Source organism: Triturus cristatus, chromosome 5_1 (genome assembly GCF_964204655.1).
Source record: "Triturus cristatus chromosome 5_1, aTriCri1.1, whole genome shotgun sequence".
Lineage (NCBI taxonomy): Eukaryota > Metazoa > Chordata > Amphibia > Caudata > Salamandridae > Triturus > Triturus cristatus.
This window is the reverse complement of record NC_140587.1, coordinates 94,445,404-94,464,458: the sequence shown is the minus strand read 5'-3', so window position 1 is coordinate 94,464,458 and position 19,055 is coordinate 94,445,404. Positions and strand designations below refer to the sequence as shown.

The 19,055-nt window shown below is 45.4% G+C and overlaps 1 protein-coding gene across 4 annotated transcripts in view; it reads right to left on the bottom strand.

Moving 5' to 3' along the window:
• Positions 1 to 19,055, bottom strand: part of HSF1 (heat shock transcription factor 1) — a 490,333-nt gene that overhangs the window by 152,696 nt on the left and 318,582 nt on the right. For 2 of the 4 annotated variants that reach the window (XM_085604483.1, XM_085604484.1), the window contains exon 10: positions 10,855 to 10,935. The exons of the other annotated variants lie outside the window; for them this stretch is intronic. In XM_085604483.1, the coding sequence (XP_085460609.1) occupies positions 10,855 to 10,935 (81 nt within the window). The remainder of the gene's footprint in view (positions 1 to 10,854; positions 10,936 to 19,055) is intronic. 4 annotated transcript variants of the gene reach the window in all.

Here is a 19,055-nt window from a genome sequence, read left to right as displayed (position 1 = left end):
CCTACCTAGGTTTTGACTAAAGGTTCCATCAAGCTTGAAAATTAAAAAGGTTACAATTTTTTTAGCCCAAGTGCTACTGTAAATATCGTTGTTACTTTTTAGGGTGTCCTTATGGCGGTTAATATTCCCACTCATAGTAGGGTTCCTCTGTGCGCTCATTTGAGGGCTTATGGGGTACCTGATGACGGGATGGCCGTGGTCTTTGTGGTCAGTGCTGATGCCAGCTACCCTTATGAGTTGTTTTACTCATGGGTGACCTTTGAGGAGGTGGATACGGACGATAATTTGTTCCACGAGTATACAGCCACGCCTGTGCCTGCGGTTTATGCCCCATATAGGACACTAGAAAATCCTATTTCTGCCTGGCAGCATACAATTTGGTTTAATGGCGCCCTCCCCCATGAGGTCGTATCGGCGAGAATGGGCCCGTTGTCAATTGCAGGGGCCACTTGGCCGGTACTGGCTAGATATACTCCACACCCACGCTACCCGACGGTAGGAGTGGGTGATTTACGAACGCTACACACAGCCCTGATTACGGTCCATAGGGCTTTAGTGCAGTATGTGTCACGCACAGTTCAGGTGGGAGCACCTGCGTTTTCTGGGCACGGGACGGATCACCATCACGCGGTGGTGATTGGCCCAGTTATGGTTAATGCGGTTGTCGGCAAGCGCCCCCTCAGTAAGGATGAATTTCCTTACTGGCTTGCGGAAAAATTTGATCAATTGGAAGCCGTGTTTCCAAACACTACACCTGTGGATAAACACAGGATACTCACCATTACTTTGCCGAAGGACCTGGTCCCTGAACTTGTTGATTGTGACAATTGGGGCAAGGTCTTTGGTGCGACCTATTCGAAGTGCTACGGCACTCCGTCTATGTCTGTACTACCCTCCGTCATCAAGAAAGTCCAAGAAAGTCATGGTGCGGACGCAGCAATAGAGTTAGGATTAAGGCTTGTCGACAGTTTCGATGTGGTTTGTTCCATGGTAATGGGCAACCTCAAAGGAGATGCCATGCAGCTCCAAGTTGGTAATATGCTGGAACTTGTGGCTGATGCCGATAAACCAAGGGAGTTCGCGAAAATTATTGCGAAAGCCTATAGGATGGTTGGACGTAGTGCCTTGGGTGTGAAACCCACCATCAAAATTCCTGATGTAGTGCAGCAAACTAAGGTGAGTTCGTCTACAAAAGACGAAAAGCCCAACTTTCCTAAACAAAGTTGGCGAGCCAAAAAACAAGAGAAGCAGCAACAGAAACAGGTTTCTCGTCCTGCCTCACCCGTACAGTCGTATAGTGAGCGCACTTATGATTTGCGCGATCGTACACGTATTAAGTCACCTGATAGATTTCAGGTTTCTGAACAAGGCTCTTCTCGTTCTTCACAGGAAACATCGACTTCGCACACTGGTGGTGGAGAGCGTGGGAGAGGACGGGGTGCTCAAGGTCGAGACCAACCCCGCCAGACTGACGGTAAAGGCAAGCAGGAAGACACTGCCAGACCACGTCCCCCGTTCAAAAAAAGAAAGTTGCTGCTATCTCAGCGAGATATGCCTCAGATGGTCAGGACACAGCTTCGGAACCTGACATGGGCACTAACGCTGCTAGACAGCGCGGCGGAGGTTACAGTAGTGCGGGAAGCATTGCGTCCCTTTCTGGAGGCGACAGCAACTGACATTTATGTGACAGTGGAAACTGCTGATACTCGCGTAGCTCCCCCAGAAAGATTATTTGAAATAGTCCTTAATATGGAGGGTGACATACAACGCAAAATTAAAGTGTTTTTTTGGGATAATCTTACCACCACCTATGATATTCTTTTGGCGGAGAAAGATTGGCCTCCGGCTTTCATTTTGGACGCTCCAAGGGGAGAGGAAGTTATACTTCCTTCCTTTGGGTACGCAGTGCCCACGGAGGAGTCTACTAGGTTAGCCGGGGAGTGGGCACAGGTGCTTGCACCTGCGTTATATCGTAATCAGGTTGGCTGGGATAAATGTTCTCCCAATCACGAGATTCCATTGCGATCCGATCCCCAGCCTCAACCCCAATATCCCATGCGTCGCAAGGCAAGATCTCACGTCACGTCCATCCTTGAACAATTAGAATATCAGGGAGTAATTGAGACATGTGTGTCACCCATGAATAATCCTTTATTCACTGTGACGAAGCCTGATGGGTCGTAACGCCTAGTTTTGGATTACCGGCATTTAAACTCGCATTGCCGGACGTGTGCGGTACAAAATACTCATAGTTCGGCTCTCGTCGATAGTCTTGTGAGAAAACGTTTCAAAACTACGCTCGACTTATCAAATGGCTTTTATTGCCATAACCTGGCCCCTCTTAGTTATGAGTGGACAGCATTCACCTCGGGTGGCAAACAAAAATTGTTCAAACGGCTCCCGATGGGCTATAAAAACAGCCCTGGAGTTTTTGCCGCTCGCGTGGTCCCTCTCTTGGAGATGGTAGACCCGGAAGCATACTCGTATGTTGATGACATCTATCTGACTGACGACGACGAGTTGCTTCCACACCTTGCTCGTGTGGATAACATAGTGACTATGTTTGCCGACTTCGGTTACAAGTTTAACTTTAAGAAGTCCCACATTGCTGAGTTTACAGTGTTGTTCTTGGGGTACGAACTCAATAATGAGGGTCGAGGCTTGGCACCGCAATTCCTTGAGAAATGCGCACGCCTTCGTATCCCTACGACACTGAAAAAACTACAATCCCTGCTGGGTTTTCTGAATTTCGGTCGATCCTACATTCCTGATTATGCCCAGCGTATCAAGACGCTTTATGCCTTGATACAACCAACTTTTACCAGATCTTGCTGGCTGCCAGAGCACTCATTGGCATTGTATACTTTGCAAACTGATCTTCTTACAGCTAAATATTTAAAGACTCGTGACAACCACACCAACCTGGTCATTAGAATTGTTCCAGGCGCGGAAGGTTTCACGTACTTAACGTTCAATGAGGGCGACAGTCCCCATTGCTTACAAATCTCATCTGTACACTTCGGCTGCGCTGCGATTTTCCACTGTTGAAAAAGTCTTAACAGCAGTTCAGATGGCGATCCTGAAAGAACGAGCGCTATCACAGGGAAAGCGCATGCTGGTGGTAACACCGTTTCCTGCTCTCGAAGCAGTCACTAAAGCTAGTGTAGTGCATCCAAGGTGGATACAATGGGCGACCTCCTTAGCTTCGCCTGACGTCGAATACATCTTTGACGCAGCGTTGCAGACTCAGGAGAGTTTGGAGTATGAATTCGTTCATCCTGCTCCTCTGTCATTGCGCCCCATCGAGGAATACCATTGTGTCATATACACTGACGGGTCGGCGCAACCCGCAACTGGATCAAGGCACGCTTATTCAGCGGCTTGCGCAATTGTAGTCGGTACTTTCGTAAATGGAGAGTTCCAATCTGATGCAGTGCATACGCAGTCATTGGGTGATTGTACCGCGCAATTGGCGGAGCTTCGTGCTCTAGTGCTTGCACTTGAGTTTGCTGATTACAGGGTCACTACTCTTATAGTGAGTGATTCTTACTATTGTGTTCAATCTTACAAAGACAATTTGCTTTTTTGGATTATGAATGGTTTTCGTGATTCCAAAGGTGGCACAGTAAAGCATAAAACGCTTTGGGCTCGAGTGGCAGAACTTAAAGGGAGTCTGCCACTTGTGAATGTAATTCACACTCTTGGTCACCAACGAGTTGGTGTCCATGCTGTCGGTAACAGTTTGGCTGACGAGGCAGCTAAAACAGCAGTGGCGACATATTTAGTAGCAGCAGTTACAAGATCAAAATCGAAGATAGATGCTGACATCTTGGCAGCTATTGCTGCTTCTGAGACAGGGACAAACTTCCCTAGAGGTTTCCCTTCTCGATACCATTATCACTTAAGTCCTGATAACGTCCCGTTAGTGAGGATTAACGACGTTGGTGATAGATTGATTCCCAATGCGGACTGCAGACCAAATTTGATAACGGCTGCCCACGAAGGTGTTGCGTCTGCGCATGCTGGAGTGTCAGCAACTGTGTCTCTTTTACAGCAACGTTACTGGTGGTACGGTTTGTATAAACAAGCGCGGGCTTATGTACTTGGTTGTGACATTTGCCAGCAGATTAAACCTTCTTCTGTTGCGCGTCCACCTCCAACGCAGCTGCATATATCTAATCAACCACTTGCATGTGTTTATTTAGATCACTGCGGTCCTTTTACCTCTGATACTGCGTACAAGTACATCTTGGTTGCAGTGGATTCGTGCACACGTTTTCTGTGGGTGTGGCCACAAAGGAGTGCTGATGCCAGGACTGTCAAAGCATTGCGTGTCTTTATAGGGAGTTTTGCGTGTGGTACCCTTCACTCTGATCAGGGCCCGGCGTTTGCCTCTAAGGCGTACAAAGAAGCAATGAGAAGTTTAGGGGTCCAAGTCAAATTTTCGTCTCCATACCGGCCTGAGGGCAATAGTGTTGTGGAACGGATGAACCGTGACCTAAAGCAATCGTTGACAGCCAAGGTGTTAGGTACAGGCCGGAACTGGCTTGCCGACTTGTATGACGTCCAACGTGCACTTAATAACATTCCTAGAAGGTCTCTGGGTGGGCGGACCCCGTACAGGATGCTCTTTGGAGTGAGAATGTTTGTTCCGGACCTTGACGGTCTAGACATGGCGGCGGCTGCCGCGCCTTTTGACCTAGATGACCACTGTGCTGTATTGCAGAATCTACAAGAAGCAAGAGACACTCTAGCAAAGGAACACGTGCTCTCTACATCCGAAGAAGCGCTCCTGATTCCGGTAGTCGGCTGGCTGCCTCGAGTTGGTGACCTGGTCCGTGAGAAGGTGGAGAACAAGAAGGAGTTTGGCCCCTCTTATCGTGCACCAGTGCCGGTGCTTGGAGTATTGGGTACACGTACAGTTGTTTTACCCCCACTTCCTGGTCGCAAGGAAAACAGGTACATTTCAATTGAGAATGTCAAGCTACACAGGGTGGCCGATTCTCCATAGTATGACACCTTCGGTTTCCTGCCCTTCAATGCTGAGAAACTCTGTTGTGGTGCCACCCTCTATCATCGTGCCTGAGGTTTCCATTGAGATGCTCACAGTTACTGATGTGCCCCCTACTGCTGGTGGTTTGCCTGCTGATCCTGAGTATGCTTATCCTACAGAAGTCGCTTTGCCCCTATTACATACAACAACACTTACCCAGTCCCATTCTTCCTTTGAAACTGAATCATTGACTTCCACTGCCCCTTCCAAAATTTCTATATTTTTTGCCTGGTTCAAGAGACATTTTTTGGTTGCACCTTGGACTTACATCTGGTTGGTGCTGATTTGTATTTTTTTATTCATGACAATTGGCTTTGTGGTAGTGTTTTTTAGACTTATCAATGGACACTACCTGAATGAGCGTTCTACAATTCAATTAATTGATGGAACTTTGGCCCCCCATTCCTCATCACACATCATGAAAAGAGACCAGACGTTTGTGAACATCACCGCCTGGCCTGTACGTGATGGGATTGCTTGGGATGCAGTGAACTTTCATATTCATGGTCCCACCGAAGTTATTAATGTGCCAACTGTTTTTCGTGTTTCTATGGGTGATGTGGTTAAACAAAACATCCGCTCAGATGATTGGGATGTACAAGCAATAGAAGCACTGTTTTCTGATTTAAAATATTATGCTGCATTTGATGCTGAAGATCTGCATTTAAATACTGCAAACTACGATGAGCAATTTTGTTTTCAACATTATGGCACACATTTCCTACACAGAGCAAATACTTTTCGAAATGTTGTTAATTTCACTCAATGGGAACATTGTCCTGTCCCTATGCCCGGCAGCTCTGCCACTTTATTGAAAAAATTCACATACTTTTCGGATTTTAGTGTGTCAAACCCTGATTCTTTTTATTTTAAGGTGGCGGTAGAACCCACTTCTAAGGTCAGACTGACACACACAAAATTATTATATTCCAAATCCTTTATGGATGAATTGGCTATTGGAGGTTGACGTATGGAAAGCTACTATCGATCTTAAATCCGTTTGGGGAACTAAACCGTGGCAGGTACAAGGAACAGAAGCTTTGCATCGTGCCTGTCTTATCCCAAACCATATATTATTTTTAAATTCGTCTATTTTTCAGAACACTTGTTTTGGATTGGCTATATCTAAAAAATTAATTTCGCCCTCGATCCCGGATCTGGGTGCTTATCCTGGTTGGGAGAATCACTCAGATCTGTCCCTTACTATGTTGCAGTCCCTTGTGTCCAATAGCACCTTCAATATTTCAACATTGAATCCTGAGGGTTGGTTGGTGTGGCAAACAAGCTCAGATTCCTGTCAACGTCGGTTTCTGGATTTGGCTCCAGGGTATACACAACTTAGGGTTGACCCTCGTTTCACATCTTCACACACGGTGACTACCTACTCTGTAGGTAAATTATGTCAGTCATGGCTGCAACATTCCACGTTAACTTCAGTTAAGCTTCATTTATCACGCTTAAATGACAAAATAGATTTGAATGATTTTATTAAGGGTCCTGCACATGGCAGGTCTAAACGATGGGCTTATGCTATTTACAATGAAATTTGGAAATTGTCGCAAATTGAAGCTGCTTCTAGATTACGTGCTATTGACCAGGCCAATATGGAAAAAGTATTGGCTGTGATAGATAATAGTATTAATACTTTGTCTTCTAGAATTTATACATTAGATAATATTGTTTCTTCTGTCGTAGACATTGTACAAGATGATGTGTCTGTGTTGTATCATGGCCAAAATCAGTTGCGTTCAATTATGCAGTTTGCATGGACATTACAAACGTTAAAGGCAGGGAAAGTCCCTTGGGATTACATGAATATTTCATCATTGTTCCTTCCTTTTAATTTGACAGAAAAACAGCAGTTCATGTCCATGAAAGATGCAACTTATGCATTGCTGCACATTGAAAAATTAGAACCTTTACCTTTTTCTGTAGCGGAGTTGAATTCAGCCGTGTGGCTTATCAACGGATTAGTCACTTTACCTTTTAGTTTGTTCAAATTTAGTTCGTGCATGAAGCATTATGCCATTGGCAGATATGAACAACTTGGTGATGCGTTCCTGCACGAAGTTTGGTCACTTCCGTTCACTTACAGATGCGTAAGGGATGGCAAGGAGGTTTACTTAAAAGGTGAAGAATGCACTTCCGCTCCTGATCACTCTGTGGTTTGTAGACATGTACAATTACATGGCGCTTGCAATATACACGCTCCTAATTTAGCTTGTGTCCTAAAGGGGATTCCAATGCCAGTTATAACGTCTTCTTTTAAGCTGCTTGCCAACGGTAGTTATTTGCTCTTAAATAGTGAAGCTTGCTGTGGGATGCTAGTGGGTATTCCTTACATAGTAACTGTTTCGCAAAAAGTAGTTTGCTGTAATAACGTCCTTTTCCCACCCCCGCAAGGCCGACTCGATATATCCATCTGGCCAGCGATTCCAACCTTGAACGCAGAGTTCAATAGGATGAGCAGAATAAGGGCTCTTTTGTCTAAAAAAGAGGTTGCGTTGACTTCTTCCCGTGAAACATTTCTTCTTAATGTGGCGAACACACGCACTGAGGTACAAGCTCTTTTAAATACTGACCTCCCCCTCCATTTTGGAACCTTGATTCAAACTATCTTTAATGCTTCGTCTACGACTGGCCTTGTTCATTTTTTTTAAAATTGTGGGCTCGGGCCTCGTGACATCTTTCCAGACTGTTTTTGGTGTGATCCCCGCATTTTTTTTTTTTGGAAACCGTTTATTGCCATCTCAAAAATATACAGGTATGGGCCTACAACCTTCCGGCCGGCCGCTAGAATGACAGGAGCATATGACATACATACAAAAACACTTGACGTTGCAGAGGAGCAAAATCAGGAGGTATCAGCGTCGTGGGCCACATCACTCTGACCCCACAATACGGTTTCATTTTACACAAACAACACAAAAAACCACACCCGCAAGGCAACCTGCAATCGACAGTAACAGCACGTGCTCCCCGAATGGGGGACCCCAGCCATCCACAGGAGTCTAAAGAGGGGAAGGGGAACAGATCGAGGACTGGGGGAATTCCGTGCTCGGGGCTAAGAAAGGAGTCAACTAAGGGGACGGGGCTGGTGAGGCCGCAGGCAGCAATGGTGGCGCGCAGATACCCCCGCGGTAGGCGTTCCAGGGGCCCCATACCTTCACCCATGCCCCAGGCTTACCCCTCGCCACATACACCACCTTTTCTCGGAACATGCACCAATCCATGTGTTCTTTCCAGGCCGACACCGCCGGGGGCCTCTGGGATCCCCACAGTTGAGCAATGTCACGCTTAGCTATCATATATCCCAGAGTCACCCATCGCGTCTGCGGAACCGAGTAGTCAGTTGGTTCCCACACATTCAGCAGGCATCTCCTCGCTTCAGGCAGCAGCGCGATATGCGTAACCACTCGCAGGACCTCATGCACACCACGCCAGAATCGCTCCACCTTCGGGCATTCCCACAAAATATGCAAAAAAGTCGCCAAAGCACCACACCCACGCTTACACAACCCATCCTCAGCATAGCCCATACGCAGAAGCCTTGGCCCCGTCATGTAAACCCGGTGGAGTATCTTAAGCTGGACGAAGCGAAGGGATCCCCGCATTTTTACATTCTATTTTTTCGAGTGTCTTCGGAGGGTTCCCCTTGCTCCTCGCTTTGGGGGCTGGGATCCTCTTGTTGATTTGCGCACTTCGATATGGCTGCACACCGGGAGTTGCAAGACAGCATGCTCCGCCAGCTCCATCTTCGTAGCCGGATGCTTGATTACTACGGCACCTTACCACTGGCAGTATTAAGCGTCAAGTATGGATTGTCTTTCTGGTTTCCCTTTTTTACGTGTGTGCAACCTGTCTTTCATTGCCTAGATTGTCCCTTCCAATGGGCTCTGGACTTGTGCCTGTCAAACTTGGCGTGACCTGACCCGGATTTTGATTAACTAATGTGTCCCTTAGTGGCTCATGAATTTGATTGTTCCGGTGTCGGGTTTATGGCTTTGGGTGCTGCACACGGAGTCCTTGGTAACTGGGATATCGGAGAGGCGACTATTGAATTCCTTGAAAGGAGTTATATCGAGGAGACTGACAGTTGTCCTATCATGGTGCTGGATGCTCCGATACTTGCTGAACACGTGTGTTCCTTTCCCTTGTTAAATTGGACGGCGGATACTTTTGCGGAACACTCGAATGATTTCCTCTCGGAAGCTGTTGCAACTTACGGTGCTTATACCTTTATGGATTGACTGATTGACATTGTCACTCCAGGGTGCATCCAGGGTGCATCCGGGGTTATTAATTATCTACGAAAGTTTTTTAAACTGATTTTTTTTCCTTTTTATTCTCGGACTTTACACTTACTTTATATGGACTTATAGTTCATGCCCTTGGTTCCGTTCTGAATCACTTGAAATCTGCGCTCTTGATAAGTGTATCCCTATTGGTTCGTGCTCCGATCATGGGAGGGGGGGGGGGGGGGGGGGGGTAGGATGGATTAAGCCACGCCCTATTTACAACACTAAGTTAGCATAAACGAGATCATTGTTAGCAAGCAAGCTTGTCGTTTCTGCTGCGCTGCACACGACACTGTTATGTGTTATTCATTTTAGAAATGCGGACTCGACTTTGCCTTACAGGATAACAAACTGTTGTTTCACATTCTTAACTGTGAAATGTGCCCTTGGTCTGTACATCATGCAAAGAACGCGTCTGGGTCACTAGAAGGTACAGTGTTGTGTTTAGATTGATCGTACCACTTGTTAGACATATCATGCATACAGCTGCCAATATCTGAAGGACAAGCGTCTTTAATATTGCAGAACAGTTTGGTTTTACATTCATTCGAACAGAAGAGCCGATGCATGAGAGAGCTGATCCTTTGATGTGATTCTACTAAGCTGATCTATACGGTATGGGGTCCCCCCTGTTAGCCTAAGAGACCTTCTAATAGTCTAATAATAATAATGTATTAGATTCTAGTGAAAGGAGTGTGGGTGTATACCACTGTCATTATTAAGTATGATTGCTCCTTTCATTTTGTATGGTATTGTAATAATGCTTATGGTTCTGATCTGTACTGTTAGTCTGCTAGTGTTAGCCAAAGTACTGCATCTTAGGACGCGAGGTTTATAAAATAAACTCTTTAAACTTTACCATGTCTGTATTATTATGTTGTGGACTAACAAATAGATACGAACAGGTATTTCGGATTCCCACCACTCCTGAGAAATATCTAAGTCGCTTGTTCTGGTTTGTCTATACATAGGGACCGCCTAGCTAGATCTAGGCTAGCGAATGGGATACTAAGCTAGTCGGATAAGGGGTTCTGGGTTCTGAGGGGAATTTTCTGGTACACCACAATTCTCTGAGGTCCTGGTCTCCTGCGCATAGTTCTGTGCAAAAGCAGAATCCCTGCAACAGTACACCCTGAGAGTTTCATTATCCTACACGTCAATAGAGTTTCCCTCATAAAGTAAATATAATGTGACAGTGAGTTCATGGCGTAGCAATGTGGCTCTCAGTCTTAGACTCAAATGTACATTCTGCACAACTACAATGCCATCATCATCAAAAGACTATTGAAAGAGGAACACACTACTAAACCATCACAAGTTGTATTTACACAGCCTACACAATACATCAGCAAAGTCAGATGAGAAAACTTATCAAGCTAGGGTTGAAGCTCCCTAAACAAACTTTCTCTTGGATGAAACACTGATGCAGAGCTCTTCTCCAAGTATTCTCTGGGAGAGAGTTCTGCGTTCAATAAAGTACGTATAACACATGGTCATGCTAACCCTTGCTGTGCTCTGCACTGAGGAGAAGAAGGGCTGGGGAAAAGATGGGTGATCTCTGACATCGGCAGACTGCAAGTCAAACTGAAAGATACAAGCAAAACAAGATTACTAAATACCCCATTTATACAGCACAGTCACTAAGCAAGAGTACAGGTGGTTAATATAAACAGAGCATGGATAATGAGTTTCTGGGTAAGTGGACGATGCACTGCTAGTCGCCAACTACAATATGGCATGTGCTGAAATGTGTTTTGAGGCTAACCTTTCTTCTGCCTGTGTAAGCCAAAGACTGACTGATGTGTTCAGTCTTTCTTGCGGCACATCATAGCATTTTAGATATCACGTATAATTCTGTGACATTGGGATTTGCTGTACTCCTAGTTTACATGATGGAGTGAGGACTGGGCATATGATATGGCGGGAGGCATATTCCACCAGCTGGGTCTACCTCCTGGTTCTATTCACACACAATCTGATGAGGGACATACTAACACACAACTGTACTCATTACAGCTAACGTAACCCGATGTCCTCATTTAGCACATTAACCCGGGAAGCTTCTAATTAGGAGGGGGTGAGGGGGGTGTATCAGCAATGGCTAACCGACACTTACACTGTTGCTGCTAAAGCAACCTTTGGACCAATTCAATTCGAACTGGGAACAAGTGACCTATGTTTTGATCCATGATGAAGCCAGAAGATTGGTGTTAGGCTGGATGAGATCCATGGACTCCATCCAGTTAACACAGACGGAATGTCAAGAATTTTAATACGAAGACTGAATCCCAAACTAACTAGTAGAGAGTCCTGAAGATCATGCTGAGCTGACTCCGGTTGCTAACTCACATATTTTGATTCATCATCGACGTTTTGCTTTGCACAATATATGAACATCCATGTATTCAATTAGCACCACACATCGCCACCTTGACTGACTTTTATAAGAGAAATTATATAAAAATACAACTGAGTGATACTGAGGAAATAAATCTAGCCCTACTTATGTGTCTTCAACACACACTAGATTCAGATTGCCACTGCCACAGATATCCGAGGAAGGACCGGATTACACTATCTAGGAGTATTAAAGAAAAAACAAGCACTTATATTAGAAAATAAACCTTTGGGACCACAGTTCTCTTTGCAATGCATACCCAGATTCCTTGATGTTATATTTTCAGCCCTGGTTGCGTCTGCTTCTCATCTTCGAGGGAAGCAAAAATGTGCTGCTTTACTGAGATCTTTTTGTAGAACTGGTGATGTTGATCCTTCTGCTGTCCCACTGCATAGGTTTGTCTTTGATCTCCCAGCTTGTTTTGCAGATTGGAGAATTTTCACAGAAAGGGCCTGGTGTTTTAAGGCACTAATGGATTTGGCGGCATTGGTATCCTCAATTTTTTCCCCAACATCTCAGAGACAATTGGGCCAAACATTCTCCATCAAACAGGGTGGAGAACTACAACAATGCATGCAGTTTGACAATAACTGTGTAGATCTATCAACAGGATGTGTCAAGCATTATCCAATGCACGCATAATATGGTTTGTTGAGGCGCGATGCCGAAAAACTCCCCATATATCCTGCTACCCCTCTGTCTGGTGTCTATCTTCACTCCCGGCGGGATCCTGGGGGTGACGATTAGCAGGAAAGGGAAGGACTTCCTTCCTGCCAAGTGCAACGCAAATCCAACCAATCTTAGAGCTGCTCTCCTGTTGGGCATTTTGAGGCTAGGGGCCTGTGACAGCAAGCCTCCGGCTGTTTCACAGCGCTGGGATTGCTGCTCTGAAGTACGTATGTCAGGCTGGGTGTTAAAAGATAGCCGACCAATCAGACATCTGCAGTGGCACCAGTAATCCTGCAATCCATAGGAATCAGCTCTACCCTCACACTATAACAGCGTGAGCCGGTGGCAGACTATAATAAAATGGCATTGCGGTTTTATTTAATTTTTTTGTGTTTACCTGCTGCGCTCGCAGCAAGAGGGCGACGCTCCTCTACCCTTCAGGAGAAACCGACATTGGAATAATCCTTACATTGGAAATGACCGTTCCATTGTGCACAATTTTGTATGTCCTTATTCTCAATGTATCTAGAAAATGTTGAAATAATTCTTCCATTTGCTCCCTCTGGTGATGGTCATGGCAGCTAAGATTTTGAGTTGGCAAGGTGTCACTTCACTGCTGCCACCCTGCCTGCTGCTTTAATTTGCTTGCCATCTTTATCAGTGGGAGCACCATCTCATGTAGCTTGCAATAATGATCTTTTACAAGCAATGTGCACTGCTAGGGAGTCTAGCTGTGACATGACGCCAATATGCAGATTATTCTTTGGGCTGCCATATATTTTCCCCAATAATTGAGTAATAACTTAAGATTGTAACAGGGTCCTTCAAGTTGCGAGAGATAGTTTTATAACAGTCCAACATCAGAAGGTACTGATTTGCACGTTCTGTGTGGGAAAGAGCTTAGACCTCAAAGTTTTACTCTTCCTCCTCCATACTCATGATGAAGCCATAATGCACTGCCCCCGTCTCACTGACAGTATGGTGTACTGTACTGTCTACCACAATGCATTAACGTGGTATGTTTCCAAGGCCTCTCTATTAGTTTTGCCATACAACACCGTGCTCAGCTCTTCTCCCGCAAGTCCTCATCTGAGATAGTGTCATACTGTGGGCGCAGGGGAAGGAGGTGTTGGCACTATGGCTGTCAAGGACTTTACTTTTTGGGGAATTGGAAACATTTTAATTTCCTCCAAATTAGCTTCCTCAAAAGTCAGCATACATTTCCCCCCAACTGGCTATGTTGAGTGGTTTTCTGGTGGCTGGGTGACACTTTAACCTTTGTTAGGGTCGAGGTCAGTGTGACTGTTGAACATTTATGTATTTGGAGGTGTCCTTGTTTTTATCAACACAGATGCTTTTTCAAAATTTTTGGGATTGAATCCAAGTACAATCCTCTTTTTAAAGGTGGTCTGGATCATTAAGTCAATTACATTCTGTGTCTTGTAGTTACAATGGCTAGAACCTCAGGTCCAGAGCTCCATATGTGGTTGACATCCCATATTGCTGTTAATCCTCGTTCTGAGGTATTATGGAGTCTGGAAACTGGTAGTCCGAGTTCAGCCCTGCCCAGAGGAGCCTGATGACTGAGAACTTTTGGTTGAGTGTTGCCTGTGAAATTTGACCACTTTAGGGTTTCATGCAGCCCAGTGAATCGCCTTACCTACTCCTGACTCAGTCTGCCTCAAAAGGAGACGCATTCACCATCTCAATGTCAACTGTGAAGAAAGGGGGAAATTCTACACTCCCACAGCCAGCACTTTGGTGCTATCTAGTCCTTCTTTAAATGCCGCTCGAGAAGACACCACAAGCACTGTATTCTCTGTGGACGTTATTCTACACTTGTTGCGGCCCCTGGTAAACAGAGGTTGCAAACTTGATGTACGCCTGACCCTGGGAACTGGAAGACACACAATGTGCAACATTTAGAGGGGGTCTGCCATTACATGACATCACTATCAACAACTGCGGAGTCTCTAGTATATGACATGAAGCATGCCAGACTTTTGGAAGCCCACCACATTGGTGAAGATAACACCAGTATAAGCATCTTTGAGCCCTCATTTAAGTTGGGAGCAGCATGAACGATTTTTAACTCTGGATGACGCTGAACTGGCTCCGATGTAGCAGCAGAAGCCAGATATCATACTTCAAAACCCTGTAGACCGGTTTGATCCAGCAGAACATGTCAGTACAGAAAACACAAAACCCGAGTACACTGTTGCCAACTGAGCGGAACCTTAACAAAATCGCCTCAATTCTCACAATAGTCCGTTCCTACTCGAGATTTAAAAAAAAAAGTAATTTACTAAACTTCGGAGAGCACTGGGGAATAAGACATAGATTATGTTCAGCCTCTGTTGTCCAGATTATAGAAGGCTAGGACTTGAAACAAGCTACCAATAATAGATCAGATTTTAAAACATCCTGTGACATTCACAAGACACTGCCTTTCAGAATAAAATCAGAGAGGGATTGATCACACATGGCTCCTTCCTATGAAATACACGTTCTGCATCCCTACTGCTAAAGGAAAGACTTCCTGAAGAGGTCTGACAATTCAACTTCACTGAAAAAAATGCCATTATCATAAATTCAATGGCACATCCCTCCTGAAACTTTCATGCAAGTGTAGCTGCTTAAGCAGCTACTGACCAGGCCTAAATTCTCAACCATGACAAAGTCAGGACACAAGTAAGTGTTCTTCCTAATTATAGCTGTTCATGTCCACTGCAGTCCTGTGTTGCGTGTGGTCTAGTTCAGAGAGGACCTGGCTTGGCAAATCGGGCTCGACTGTTCATGTTGGAGCAGGGTCAAAGTTGATTTGGCTGTGACTGGGTCTATTGAGGTGGCGCTGGGGGCCTAATCACGATAGACTGGGATACGTTCCCAAGTAATGACCAGTGGCTGAGATTAATTCAAGCATTCCTTCCATTCCAAGCGACTGTGCTGCACCTGCAATCCCCAGTCTACCAACCAACAGGCTCACGCAGGTCTAAGCTGCATTTCATGTTTTACAAATGCAAGCAATTAATACAGTCTGGCTAAGTGACTGAGCTCCAAATCATGACCTTGGCAGAAAGCATCCTAATAATCAAGGACAGCACTATGAGCTGCATGTCACCACCCTATAAACAGGTACAGCCAGTGACCACTGTTCTACAGTGTCTGGAACTAGGTAACTCTAACCGAAAGCAGCCTTATGAGGGGTCTTCTAGTTATTCACCAATGCTGAGTGTCAGCCTCTAAGAAGCAAAGTGCAATTCAAGCATGCAGTAGTAAATAGAGGATATGTCTGGTACCCATACAAATGAGACAGACACCTTGCCCGTGTGCTCCCTAAACATTTGATAACTTCTTGAGGTCCCTTCAGTCAGTGTAGACGTCAACATCAACAATTACATTTCATCACAAAACATTTTTCTTTTTTTATTCGATGTTATTGGTCACTAAACTCGAACTGTGAGCCTACTGTTTTTTGGAATTTTTCTTCTTTCCCCAGTTCTACTGACATGAAGAGGAATCAATTTAAGCCTTCCATCTTTAAGCGTCAAAAATCTCTTGGAGTCTGAGTTAATGATCTATAAAGAGCCATTCAGTGGCTGTTAAGTCTCACCACAACAAACCCTTGGAGCACCTGAAAAACACTCACAAAAGCCACAGACAGTCTTGAAGTCCCACTTCACCTCCAAAGTCTCAACTGCCAGTACTCCTCACTAGGCCACGAGGATGGACCCCAGCCATAAACCAAGACTGTGTCTCAAACAGCACTAACATTTAATTGAGGCTCCACAAGTGATTTCAACAGAAGAGACACTACAAGGCCATTTTCACTTTAGCTGTAGCTCTTACGTATCTTCTTCAGTTGTTTACCCGCAGCAGTTTTGAATAGTTGCATGATACGGACAAGTGTGTTGAGGCCCAAAATAGAGAACACTCTAAAATTAATGCACTGACCTCATTAAAAACCAAGAGTAGGTAAATGCAACACAGCTAACATCAAATTTCTGGATACAGTTCTATTCAGCGCTGACTCCCACAATGTTGCTGAAGGAAGGGATAACAAAGTAGGCCTCTGTAGGAAACTCGGTTTTTGTTGCAGTACTTTCCCCCACTTTTTGCCTGGCATTAGATGCAACTCTGGCTGAAGTGTACTGGATTTGTGCTAGCCAGGTCTGCAGTATCAGTGTTCTTTCCCTAAAAATGGACAATTATTCCCCTAATTGGCAAAACCTTTAGCACCCTCTGTAAGTCCCTAGTAAATGGTACCCTGGTACCTAGGGCCTGAGGTACTAAAGAGGGTCCCTAAGGGCTTCAGTACGAGAATTGTGCCACCCTAATGGACCCCTCACCAAGCACATGCAAGACTTCCATTGCAGGCTGCGTGTCTTGGTGCAGACAAAAGTGAAACAACATGTTACACATCCCCCTGTGCCATGACCCTAACACTGCACGTAATATTTGTAAGTCACCCCTACAACAGGGATAACAGCCGTAAGGCAGGCTGCTTAATATTATATGTGAGGGCATAACTACATGAGCAGATATGCCCCTGTGCTGGTCAGTTCTATTACTGCCAGTACAAGTGACCAGGGAAGCCATTTTAAACCTTGTACTGGAAGCTGGTGAAAACAAGTTCTGCAGCTACATGATGGCTTTACTGAAAATAGGGATATTTGGTACCAAACATCTTGTATTGGTAAACCCACATTGATGTAAGCGCTTGATTAATCAATACATGCACCCAGAGGCCACCTTAGAGGTGCTCCCTGAAACCCTACCAGGCACTGGTGTACTTGCTGACTGACTTATGCCAGCCTGCCACCTGAGACACTGTTCTGACCTAGGGTGGGAGCCTTTGCTCGCAGGAGGCCCAGAACAAAGGCTTGTCCGGTAAGTGGGTGTAACACCCCCTCCCACAGGATGACCTGCCTCCTTGGGTTGGCAAGCTTCAAAGAAGCCTCCGCCTTTGAAATGCAAATCTGGCTCCCCTCACAGGAGAGGAAGCCACCTCCCTGGTCCAGAACCTCCTTGACACCTGGACAGGCATAAAAATGAGCTAGTCAAGTAGGCATGCCACCTCCAGGCTAGTACCACCCCTAAGGTGGGCTACTGTAGGTTGAACACGATTTTTTCAAGGTAGTCATCTTTGTGATGGGATACCTAGGTATTCTGGGAGAGGGTTTTGCCAAGTGGTCATATAGGGGCATAGTGATCGCAAGAGTCAGTAGTCCATTGTCTACTACCCTACACTCCCCTAAAACCCCTAAAGTCAGTATTTAGGGGAGCCCCTGGCACCAGAGAAGCAGATCCTGATGACCTATGAAGGACACGAAGAGCTGCGAAAGCAGAGAAGATTGAAGACAGCACCTGACTTGGCTCCAGCCCCGCTGACCTGTTTGCTGCTCTCCATCTATTCTACATCTCGTTCTTCAGCTGTGTGCCCCCAAAACCCTGTGAGGAAGGCCTGCCTTCAACAAAGAGCAAGACCTCCCGTGAACAGCAAACTTGTTCAGAAGAATCCCCGAAACCGCTACAACCCGACACTTGAAGCAACCACTGCACTAGTTGCTTCCGGCCCGAGCTGAAGTGGGCCAACGGTGCCAAAAAGGTTCCCAAGCCCTCCGGAACCAGAGTCCATCGGGGGTTCACCCCTCCTGGACTCCCCGACATAGCCTGCAGTCTTGGCATGCAGCCCTCCAGACGGCAAATGCTCTGGTAAGGAAAACGAGAGGCCCAGACACCTCTGCACTGACACCCCTGGGCCTTGAAGAAGAGGACCAAAGGTGTCCACCTGTATCTGAACAATTTTTCTCTGATGCCCGAAACCTATGAAGATACTTGCTGTTTTTATAAATTAGTTTGGATCTCCATCTTGAGTTGTGTTATATTTATTAGTCATTGTGTATCTTTTGCAAATGTCTCACACTCCTGTGTTAATCCTAAGGCTGCTTGACCACACTACCCCTTAAGAGAGCACTTTGGGATTGAATTGCAAGCCCTGTCCACTAGTGAGGGAACCCCTGGACTCTTTACACAGTATATCAGATTACTGATATATCTTTTAAGGAGCCATCTTTCTACAGCCTCCGATACATTGTAGTTCCCCATTAGCTCGGCCAGTCATTCATAATAGAACCACTACCTTCGCAAATGTAGTACCAAGATTAGGTACGGTCTGGAATACAAAATAATCTACCCAAAAAAGGGAAGATGAGAACATTTTTGACAATGAATGCCTTGGTGACAAAGGCAAGCACTGACTAATTGAATAGCTAATGAAGGAAGAATTGATTGTGTCAAAAGGACCAAAGCAGAACAATCCTTGTGCTCTGATCCAAGCATTGTGAACACTGATATCTCAGTGTTGGAGACCGGTTCAAGCCTACAAGGAATTTGACTTATCCAGGAGAGAGAGGTCAGCCTTCACTCACATCCCAGTCCAAGGGGCAGTCAGCCAATCTGAGACATGTCTACACCCCACATTTTGCAACACAATAAGAGTACCAGCAGCCAAATGAAAGGAAAACAATGTCCTATCCCATGATGCATTTGCAGTAAAGAAGAATTCTCAGTAGGGCACCAATAGACACAATTTAATCATAATGTCAATGCAAATCAGGCACTAATTCGAAATTAT